Genomic DNA, 12,286 nt, shown 5'->3' with positions numbered 1-12,286 from the left:
TCTTCAGATGAGTAGAGTGAGACTGCAGCTAGAGAAGCACAGGAGACTGCTCCTTTTCATCAGGTGCAGGTGCAGGTGCAGCCTGTTCACTTGGGCTGGTATTCACCTGGACTTCCTCACCACCAGACTTTAGTAGGAGAAAAAATGTTAGGAGAGAAGGAGTACCTTTCAACACTACGTCTTGTCTTTGCCCTCTTTCTTTGGCCTCCTTCAATTTCTGCCATCCTCCTTTCTTAGACATGGTTTCTATTGTCAAGTGTAGGCCTACTGTGTAAAAAGTTCAATATTGCTTGGACCCACAAACACTTACTTAGCCCACAAAGTCACAACAACCATAAATTGAATTCACCATCTTGATGGATTAATTTGTACAAAGCAATATCTAATAAGACAAAAAAATTCTGATGGCCCCACTACCATTGCTCAGCTGTTACTTCAGTATGGAATGGAGGGCCTACAGTAGGGCCTAAAAATAGGAGGGCCTAAGGCTATAGCCTTATTAGCCTATTGGTTAATCCGGCTCTGAGAGGAAGTATTAAGATGGTGGTTTAAAGTCACCTTCTTAAACTTCTTCTGTTCCTGTATTGAGAAAAGCATGGCTGGAACAAGATTATTTTCTTATTTTGTTTGGGAGGCAAGTAAACATGCTTTAAACAAGTAACTTGTTTCTTTTTTCATTTTAGCACCTTGAAATGGATAAAAGAAACCATGGCAGAATGAGCTTTTGAAGACTATCAAACAGTTTCTGAATATAAGTATAAAATCTATAAAACAAACAAAATGCTAAGTATACTCACAGGAACATTCAAACTGAAATGCTGACTTACCAATAACAACAAAATCCAAATTGAAATAACACCCAATACATTTCATGTAAAAATTGCAACAATAAGGTTTATACAATAGTTTGCATAGTTTCAAAAAGCTTGAAAATATTTTAACTAGATCCAAAGAGAGAAAATTAAAGAGAAGTAACAAGCTTTCAATTTAAAATGTGCACTGAAATGAGAATCTCTAACTCATTACAGAATGAATATACACCTGACCTATATGTTTCTCTCTATTTCCTTTTTCCTGTTTGAGTCGGGAGGCTGATCTCTGGGTGACTGGAATGGGCTTCTAGTGACCCTTTATGACTGGAAGGATGTGTGCAGCGGTAAGCCCAGGCATGTACGGATGCACATGGCACATCCCTCATACTGGCAGGGGTTAAAAACGGTGCCAGTGAGAGTAGAGTTATTTCTTGCTCCCAAGCCAATAACTGCTCTGCACCACCAATTCTGCCCAGGACTGAGGGAAGAGCTTTTCCCTTGTGTTCACAGCGGCAAAGTTGTGCTTTTTGTTTTTATTGATTGGTTTCAAGATCTAGACGTCACTCATACCAGTTCTCAACTCTTGTCCTCGGGGTGAACCTGGTCACATTTTTTGGCCTGAGAGGCTAACAGGATAGATGGAATTTTCGGTTTTTAATATAAAGATCAGAGATTCATCAGATCTTTGCTCTTTTTCTCTCCATTACCAGTCAATAAAGTATCTAGACTGATATGCATGACATTACCTGGCTTCTTAAGAAAACTTTTAAAAAATGTTAAAATGTGATACATTTTGCATAGCTTAATGTTTAGAAACAAGTCAAAACAGGGATCATTCATACAACTGCTCTCTTACTCTGAACTTTGTGGCTAGGATAAAACGAGAGTGATATCCAAACCAACCCTTGTTTTACTTTTGCAAACCATATCCTAACACTCCATTTTGCAAAACTGAATTCTCTTTAGTTTCTTCTATTTTGTCTTTTTCTCGCTGAGATACAGGTGATTCAAAACTGAAACCATTTTGAGGTTCCAATATATTGAGACTTTGATCATGACTTGATCAAATCACCATTTGTTTTCATGAAATCAAACTCTGACCCAAAATGATTTTGAAAACCACCTACAATTGTGTCCATGTTTATAAAATTCCAAAATTATAAGATGTGGTTATTAAAGACTGCTATAAAATCAATGTCATTTGAGTTACCTTGCTAAACTTTGTCATAAATCTACCTAAACATTTGGCAAGTTAAATCTGACAACAGCTGTCTCTAGCCTTATAGATCGTGACAGAACCTCCCTTCCAGATACTAGCACAGCCTTGGGCCGGGCGGCGTCGTGTTTCAAATCCTTAAAGATTTCTTCCTTAAGGCACAGCTTCCACAGAACTTAAATGGGAGCTTTGTCTGACTGAGGACTGAATTATAGATGAATAAGAATTTCCAGATTTGGCCCAAATTGCTCAAAGATGAAGGCCTTTCAAATTATATGATGTGAGGGAAGTAAAAATAACAATATAAAACTCAAATCCTAAGGGTTGATAATACCAAAGAATTCTCCAGTCCTGTTCAGGCTGGCAGGGGTGTCACTTATGTTGGAATTCCTATGAAATTGCAACTCACCATTACAACATGACAAAATAGATTCATTATAATTCAATATTTTACAGTGAATACTAAACAAATTATTAAAGAAGAGCTACTTATTAGAAAGTGTGGTCAATTTATGTTAGCACCCCACTATTAATTATTCATGTGGTATTTACTGTAACACCACTGAGCATGATACATTAGTGATAGTAATGTGAATATGACATGAACAGTGCCTCCATAAAGATTCCACTGTAATTCAGCATTAATATATCATTAAAAATAAACTGCCACATACAATTTAATAATGGAGCCACACTAATTAAACATGAAATAATGTAACACCCAGTTTCTGTATCTTTTCAACAGCAACTTTGTGCTGTCCCATAGCCTGTTTTAGGAATATTCTATGTAGGGCATAAAACAGTACCAAAAAATGAGTTCACTTCATCAGCCATACAGACACAAGCAAAATTAGTCAATTGGGATACATAAATGAAATGGAAGTGTAATGTGACTGCTGTCATAGTGCATTTCAGTGATAGTTTAACTGTGGTATAAATCCCTTAGTTGCAGCCAGGGCCGGCTTCAGGCACCAGCGCAGGAAGCTGGTGCTTGGAGAGCCCCATGTAAGGGGGCGGCACGTCTGGGTCTTTGGTGGCAATTTGAATTACCGCTGAAGAATGAAGCGGCATGGTAGAGCAGCCGCTGAAGTGCCGCCGATCGCAGCTTTTTTTTTTTTTTTTTTTTTTTGCCGCTTGGGCGGCAAAAAAGCTGGAGCTAACAACACAGGGGAATATTTTTCACACACTGCACCATCACACAAATACGTATTTCCATGCAAAGGTCCATTATAGTCATACTTTGCATGTCACAAACTGAAGTAGCCCATATTACCTTTAAAGCAGAAATTTCACTACAATGGAGGTAGTATTCATTTCACCAGGTTTAATAGGAAGCCCTAACTGACCTTGCATAACATAAAATATAACTAACTAACCTTGTATAACAAAATATAAAACCATCTGAATGCTGTGGTGCAGGTTCACTAGGATAAGGTGGTATTTAATTCCTGTCCTCCATTAGTGTGTAGCGAACTCAACAGGATTCAGTATCAGCGGGAACTGATTTGTTTGTGCACAACCAATCCTATTTGTCTGAAACATTTGGGGGGATCAAAAATATTCATATAAGTGGTTGTTCTTCTCATTGAGTGAGCTACTGAGCAAGTTTTCGGAGGGCAAAATTGAAAACCAGATAACAGGGACATTCAAACATAAGTGTTTGTGTGATGTTCAGTCCCTTTAAATCAGAGGTGGGCAAACTACGGCCTGCGGGACCATCCTGCCCGGCCCCTGAGCTCCTGGCCCAGGAGGCTCGCCCCTGTTCCCTCCCCTGCTGTCTCCCCTCCCCCGCAGCCTCAGCTCGCTTGCTTTGCCGCAGGCGCAATGCTCTGGGCGGCAGAGCTGTGAGCTCCTGGGGCAGCACAGCTGCAGAGCCTGGCATGACCCGGTGCTCTGTGCTGTGGGGTGGCGGTAGCAGCGTGGCCCGGCTCCAGCTGGTCAGCTGGAGTGCCAGTCTGTAGTGCCGCCAGCCACCGGTGCTCCAGGCAGCGTGGTAAGTGAGCAGGGAGCAGGGGTGGTTGGATAGAGGGCAGGGGAGTTCAGGGTGGTGGTCAGGGGGCAGGGTGGTCAGGGGGTTGAATGGGGGTAGGAGTCCAGGGGGACAATCAGGAAGGAGGGGGGGTTGGATGGGGTGGCAGGGGGTAGTCAGGGGCAGGGTTCCAGGGGCAGTCAGGGGACAGGGAGAAGGTGTGGTTGGATGGGGCAGGAGTCCCGGGGGGAGGGGGAGGCATCAGGAATGAGGAGGGGGTTGGATATGGCGGTGGGGGTCCGGGGGCAGTCAGGGGACAGGGAGCGGGGGTGTGTGGATGGGGCAGGGGTCCCAGAGGGGCCGCCAGGGAACAGGGGGATTTGGATGGGGCAGGAGTCCCGGGGGGTGGGGTAGATAGGAGGTGGGGCCGGGCCACGACCCCCTCCCCTAACCGGCCCTTCATACAATTTACAAAACCCGATGCGGCCCTCAGGCCAAAAAGTTTGCCCGCCCCTGCTTTAAATGTTAGCACTCTCTCCTCCCCAGTGCAAAGCCACACTTTTGTGTTAGTTTCAGTTATACAGCTAGAACAATAAAGTGAGCACATCACATGGCTATATTTCTATCAGCTTTATCTGTGACTGTGTCTATCTCCTTCTCTGCTGGGTTCAAATATAACTGTTTGGATAAATGTTTTTTTTTCCTGCATGTAGTTTGTAAAGTGCTTTGTGGTAAGTTAGGAATGGGTATCTTGTACATAGATTTAATGAAAGATATATTATTATTGTTCTATGAACTGAATAAAAGTGTAATCTATTTATAAATCGATCCACTCATTTCTATTAGCTCTTTTGTGTGAAAAAACCCACACACCCCTAGTTAGTTCCCCCCCGCCAAAGTAATGAAACTGTTTTTTTTTAATGATCCCATCCTCCTCCAGTGTAATCAAACCAAGAAGAACTGCCATCCATAGATATAGGGGAATTCTATATAAGTGGTGTGCTCCTGATTTCATCTGAGCCCTTATGAACTCCACTGGTTTCTAGAAATGGGGGGGGGGGGGGACTGACAGATGGGGAGTTGACTAGACTCCTGTATTCTTCAGTCACAAAAATAATGGCAAAAGACATGGCAAGTTAATGTAAACTTGAGTCTGCATCAGTTTGGGCTGTTTTCCCTTTCATCTTGTGGAACCCTCCACTGGGGAGAAATTTAGGAGGCAGGAGCTGTACTTTTTAGGTAACAACAGGATCCTGTAGGTCTGTGTGGCAGAGCAAAGGATAGCAGCACTCAAATGGATACCTGGTGCCTCAGGTAGCACCTGCAAAGACTCAAGTGAGCTGTGGAGTATGGGGCAGAAGGACTGATTTTTTTCATGGTTAGGGAATCCTGCCCTCCAAACAGAAGAAAGAGTAGGAAACACCAAGTTACCAGTCATGGAGTTCCCTCTCCTCTTTAGGAATTACATCCGCATAGGGGAAAACAGGACATCAAATGGATACATGAACTTGAGAAATAATATTTTAAATGTTGGCACCTTCCTTAATATTTTAATTCAGAATCACTTTTCCAATGCCTAGGCATTAGCAAAGAAAATACATATTGTCTAATATTATTCTGTCCTCCTCATGCTTCTGGAATACTAGGTATTCTCAAGGATTTTTACACGTCTTAACCTCATGGCCATACATCATAACAACCAGATTTCATTATAATAAAGACCTTTAAAATCCATGAAAAACTGCTATGAAGTAACTAAGGGGAGTCATTACAGACCAACATGATGAATTCTCTACCCCAAAGCTGTGCAAGAGACAAGACCTAGAAACTGAAACCTGTTTCTGTCACAATAAGGAGAAGATCCAATCACACAACCACATGGCTAACTCAAAGTTTGGATACTTAATTATTACAACAACTGTAGGTGTCTTTGTAACTTTTAAAAAATTTGCAATGCAAAACATGATTATACAAATTACTTTGGGAAATTAGTCAAGATTTCAGATGCAAATCCCTTATTAAAAATATAGTGAAGAAAAGACCTGCTAAAAGGTTAAGATAGAAAATGTCTGAAGGATTACATGAAAAGCACGTAAAATGTCTTTTCCCTTCTAAGTTGTTTTAGCTGTGTTGGTCCCAGGATACTAAGCCAGGTTAATTCTCCTCTTCCACATCAATAGTTCTAAATCTTGCCCCTGGCTGAATAAATCTGGGATTTTTTTTTACTAAATTTGATAGAATATTGGAATGAGATACAAAGGAAACTACAATAGGTCTTTCAGAAAAACCAAGAATATTATACTGATGGTTCAGTAGGTCAGAAGATACAATTGTTCAGACTGAGAACAAAAAATTACCAATTCCCCTGTTACTTAATTTACTGCTGTCATGCACCTTGATTCCTAAGTTCAAGAAAAAAACAAGATAATGTCTGCATAACAAGTACTAAGAACAAAGTAAAATACGGAAGCTGTTTAACATCAAATTTAGACAATCCACAAACTATCATCCTGAGAACCTTCTGAATGGCTGAAGATTTTTGTTTTCAGTTCTGCAAGATGTAGGCTGTATAATTTTTTAAAATAAGTGTTCCATAAACAACATTGGTCAACAAATGGAGAATGAACAGCTGAGTAATACAGTCATCATATATTCAAACAAATAAAGGGATTCTATCATGAAAAACTGTAGTTTATGAAGCCTGGTTCATATGCCTGACATTTTAAGTAAAAACCTTTATCCAGCCACTTTTCATTAAAGTACAGTTTCTATTGAAATAGTTAATGATTAAGTATTTTATAAGTGCACACAACAGTTCATACAGTATATGCCAAGAGTAGAAACTAACAATATTAATTTCAGTGGGAACCCTAAACTTAAAATTCACCTAACAGTTAATGACTGAAAGCCTACACATAACAAAAAGAAGGCTTTCACAAAGCAACAGATGCAGAGGAAATTTTTAATAAAATATACCTATGAGTAAACTTTGGAATATAAACACACCTGAACAAGAGAAAGCTTATGTAAATTAAGCAACAATACATTTCATGACTCTCTATATCCTTAAACTGTTTGCAAAACTCTGCGTAGGTTGTACTTTGAATACATCCATCTCAACACTTTGCATTAATTCCTCATGATGTTATATATGACAGTGAACAATATCTTCCATATTTTTGAAATGTTGGCTCAACAGTTATTATCAATATTCAGTCACTGAATATTAAAATTACATGTATGCATTCCTTTGCTAATTCAGTTGTTATAGGAAATCATTCTTTGGCATTTTAGCCAAAGAATTTCTATCCCCTACCCTCACCCCCTCTGAGTGGGAAAGATGGTGTTAGTATATAGGCCTGTTTGTTAGCCTGGCATAGAATTTTGGGTTTGCCTTTTTGATGCTATTATATCCTTATTAATATGTGTAAACAAAGAATAAAGACACCTTGTGTTACATCTGCCCACAAGCAGATGGGGTGATAAGAGATGGAGTTAAAAGTGTTACAGGGTATGGTGGGAGTGTAATATATGAGCATACATTGGAAGACTGCCTGGCTCTTCTCCCAAGCCAAGGTCAAGCAACCAGTTAAGGGGGGCAAGGAGAGATGAAGGGTCAGGCATAAGCAGCACTAAAGGCCAAAGAAAAGCCTAGCATTGTCCAGGACACAACCTCACTGCTTATCCCTCCCATGGGATACAAAAGAGTTGGGACAAAGACCCCAGACTCATGACCCTTCAAAACAGAACATGACCATAAGCTGTAAGGGGTTGGAGTAGGGGCGTGCATTGCAGGTATATTTGGATCTGCTAAGGAGGAGGAGGTGGGAATGGGGACACAGGCAAGGCTCTCCGGCATGAGACCTGGGAACAGAACACTGATTAACCTACCCTGCCAGCATGTAGAGCTATGGATATGTTTACTTGAAACTAACCCCAACAAACATTGCATTGCCTGCACTTCGCACTTCTGGTCTTCTGCTTTCTGTGTGCATCACAAGAACCAGGGGAGGGGGTGAAGGGAAAGCCCTCTACCACATGATTTGACCAAACTGGTAGGGAGGAAGGTATTCCTTGGAGTTCTGGTTGGCTGCTGAGTTGGGGGGTGGGGGAATTTCCCTTCCCCATATTGGTAACCCACCCATATCTTTCTTCACACCAGCGTGCCTTGGTACACTTTGAAACCAATGGATCTCCAAGCAGGGGGAAGTGTCCACCATATGCAAAACAATCTGGAGAGCCTTGAGAGAAATGGCTTTAACGGAACTACTTGCATCAGTAAGTACCACTCAGGTGCGTAAGGGTGTACAGGATTGGGTTTTTACTTGTTTTATAGCTTGAAAACATTGGATGGAATTAATTTGTAAGCTATTTTGTATTTACCTTATGTAGCTGTCATGTAAGTAGTTGCAGTTGTATAAATATTCTATTTTAATTTGATATGACTTCACGGAAGTTAATACTATTCAAATAGAAATATTCATTCTATAGATAACATAAAAACCTGGCATCTGTGTAACAGGCACCCTTCATTCAGGATAAATGTAAGAAACAATAAGAGTCTCAAACCAAAACAAAGGGACATGTGAATCTAACCAGGAAATGGAACTATGTGGGAGGAGACTTTTTCAATGGATATTGTTTGGTGGAGGGGTATGTGTCTGTGTCAGACAGAGGCATGGAAATACTACAGAAACAGACAGAGAAGGCAGCAAGGATGCACCAGATACCACTTAAACAAGCATAGGGAGCATGGAACCAAGAGAAGCGTAGAAGGAGAAGTTGGCTGAAAGGGACTTGGAGCTATGAATAGGGTCCTATCAAATTCATGGCCATGAAAAACACATCACCGATCGTGAAATCTGGTCTTTTGTGTGCTTTTACCCTAAATTATACAGATTTCAAAGGGGAGCAGTGTTTCTCAAATTGAGGGTCCTGACCCAAAAGGAAGTTGCAGAGGGGTCACAAGATTATTTTAGAGGGGTCACGGTATTGCCACCCTTACTTCTGCGCTGACTTCACAGCTGGGCGGCTGGAGAGTGGCAGCTTTTGGCCAGGTGCCCAGCTCTGTCGCTAGCACCCCACCAGCAGCAGCGCAGAAGTAAGGGTGGCAATACCATACCATGCCATCCTTACTTCTGTGCTGCTCCTGGCGGTGGCTCTGCCTTCAGAGCTGGGATCCTGGCCAACAGCCACCGCTCTCCAGGTGCCCAGCACTGAAGGCAGCGCCACCGCCAGCAGCATTGCAGAAGTAAGGGTAGCAGTACTGCAATTCCCCACTACAATAACTTTGTGACTCCTCCCCTCCCTCCCCACAACTCCTTTTTGGGTCAGGATCCCTATAATTACAATACTGTGAAATTTCAGATTTAAATAGCTGGAATCATGAAATTTATGATTTTTAAAATCCTATGACCGTGAAACTGACCAAAATGGACCATGAATTTGGTAGGGCCCTAGCTGTGAACAAAGAAACTGCCTCCTGTTGTTTCAGTCCTCCTCTGTTCAAGAAAATAATATTTTGAACATTTTTTATATGTAGACAGGATTGCATCAAAGATACCTGACCCCATCATCACTTCTCCTCTTAATGGAAACAAGCTGCGGGACCCTGAACTTTGGCTAATGGCTGAGGCAAAAGCTTCCTTTCTGTGAGACCTAATATTGATTTGACTAAAGGAAAATATATTAAAGGAATATCATAAGCGATCAAACTCTGTTTTGTATGATAGTCAAATGCTTTTTAATCATACACACTTAATTTTCCTACCTATATGCATACTGAAGGAACAAATATTTTGATTGCATTGAAATCAATTACTTGAATTGACTTAATTTCAGATCAAACATAAGAGAACGCAAAGAAATTAGTGTATCATTTTCATTGACACAATATACCATAGCAACAACTTTTATGTTCCATTTCTGTTGAATCCAGACATAGCCTAACATATTGATAAACTTAGTGGAAAACATTACTTATTAATAGTTTTAGAATTGCCAAGCTAATAAAGTCATCTTTCTATTAAGAATAGAGAAATAAGGAGCTAATTTTTCAGCTCACATAGCCAATCTGAAAGGTACTATAGAATAATTCCCTGCCCTTTCAAATGAATAGGACTCAAATGCATAATGACACTGGGTGCAGTGTGATGTTCTCCTAGGTTCAGCTGCACTCTTATAAAATGGTGTATAGTGCAGAATGTTTAGTGTGCCACCAGCGGCAGTGAAACAATATCAGCACAGTCACTGATTTAACCATGCTGCCTGGGAGTAGATAGGGTCTTGGGAATCATGTTGAAGTTTAGGATAGTTTCTCCAATAGGTGCCTGGAGCTAAGAATTTCAACATATCCTCAAGCTCCAATTGACTCTCAGGTCCCTTCCACCCAGGCCATGCCACTAATTTTGCACCATTGAGAGGTTAACACAGTAAGCCTTGTCAATCATGATAAAATTTAATTTTAAGTTTTTCCCCTTTGGTGTGATTTTTCATGCAGAAGAGGACCTTATGTCTTTATGCTGATATGCTATTATGCTCTTTAAAAAAAAGAAAAAACAAAAATCAAAATTCTACAATCGAATTTCCCCCTCATGAAATAAAATCATAAAAAACATGAACCTTCTCAAAACAATTCACTCAGAGGTGAGGGGATGTATTTGACATTTCAGGGTTATTATGTCAATATCAACTGATCAGAATCACTTCAGTTGCAAGCAGTTCACAATGTATATGCAGGCCAGTTAGCAATCACCATATCATTAAATCAACCCACAAATCAAATACAGTACCTCTGCAATTCAAATATAATTCAAATCTGAACATGTAAAAATTCCATTTTTAATATCACTCACAAAGAACTATTTATTCACTTGCCTTTGTGCTTAGAATCACAGATACTTTAAAAGCAGCACTTTTTTGTTTTATTTCAAACACAACAAGAAAAAAAAAGTGAAAATCACTTTAAAAGTCAATTTTGGGAATCTATGAGAAGCTTTTTCATCTCAAAGATCTAGTGATTATTTCTTTACCCTGAAAGATAATTGATCAAATTCTGTCTTCACTTATACCTGAGTGATCCCTTTATAAAGGCAGAACCTGGCCCAGTATAACTCTGGTTCCAGTTGTATTCCATTGCTAATTCTCACAATGAATTCTTTGTTCAGGAATCACACATTCCTTATTCAAACTTGAGTTTTGAAACCTGCTTTGCATTTTATCTCACTATACCTTTGGGACTTATAGTATTATAATTTTAGTTGATAAATATAATTGTTCCAAACCCCAATGTTAATTTAAAACATCCTTAAGTGCTTGTTTTCTGTTTGTCTCCTCTAACTACAATGGTCATGCAGTACTAAAAATTTTAACTCTGACTGACCTATGAGTACATAAAGTTTGGAGATCTGTCCCTTTACTTCTAGAGTTTTTTTCTATGCCCACTATTCTGACATCTGCCATGTGCTATCAACGATTTGATGAATGAAATGAAAGCATGTGACCACCTACCCACACACCTTGGCAGAGGTGCACTCCATACACGACGGCCACCACCCAGGCAGGCAAGTTTATTAGCACCTTCCAAGCGATATCCAGGAAAGCAAGAAAATGTCAAGGAGTCTCCAACACCAAAGTAAAAACCGATTCTTCTACTGAAGGCAGGAACGCCAGGATCATCACATGGTTCCAGATTATATTCTGCTGACAAAAAAACAGAATATATAAATAAATGGGAAAATCCCATACCTTAAAAATTACAGACAACAAATGAAAGGTACAGTTCTGGTATAAAAAACTTGGAAAGCATATTCTTCCACAGATGTCCATAATCCAAGTCTATTTAACAATGGCTCCACTAAAAATATTGCTTGATTCTTCCAGTCTGCTCCTTATCCTTTAGTTATGGTATGATGTACAGTAATGTGGGTGGGATATGTAGATACATAGTTACATTGATTTTCTTAAGTTCAGAGACTTTAATCAGCTTCATACCATGAGAGGTTCCTTACAATTTGTTTGTATCTCTTGAACATAACTCATTATAGTGCAATTCGGTTGAACTACCAAACATTAGGAATGAACTTCATAGTTTGCAAACCTATAATAAAATGGAAAAAAGCTTACTCAAATCTAATGAAAGATCAAATTGATGTAGAGATGCATCACCACATTTTCAAAAGATGTGCTTGAGTTTCATGAACAAAGAGTGGAACTGCACTCCTAATCAGGTGAAAAATTGCCCTTGCTTGCTCTTGAAAATCATGAATGCTGTCACTTAATCAGAAACAA

At 39.9% G+C, this 12,286-nt stretch overlaps 1 protein-coding gene across 1 annotated transcript in view; it reads right to left on the bottom strand.

Moving 5' to 3' along the window:
• CSMD1 (CUB and Sushi multiple domains 1) overlaps nt 1-12,286 on the bottom strand; it is a 1,543,069-nt gene that overhangs the window by 378,537 nt on the left and 1,152,246 nt on the right. The window contains exon 21 of the mRNA XM_029912248.1: nt 11,507-11,695. Within this exon, the coding sequence (XP_029768108.1) occupies nt 11,507-11,695 (189 nt within the window). The remainder of the gene's footprint in view (nt 1-11,506; nt 11,696-12,286) is intronic.

Source organism: Terrapene carolina, unplaced genomic scaffold (assembly GCF_002925995.2).
Source record: "Terrapene carolina triunguis isolate 2854851 unplaced genomic scaffold, T_m_triunguis-2.0 Scaffold42, whole genome shotgun sequence".
NCBI lineage: Eukaryota > Metazoa > Chordata > Testudines > Emydidae > Terrapene > Terrapene triunguis.
The sequence above is the reverse complement of the archived record's forward strand: the minus strand, read 5'-3'. Positions and strand labels throughout refer to the sequence as shown.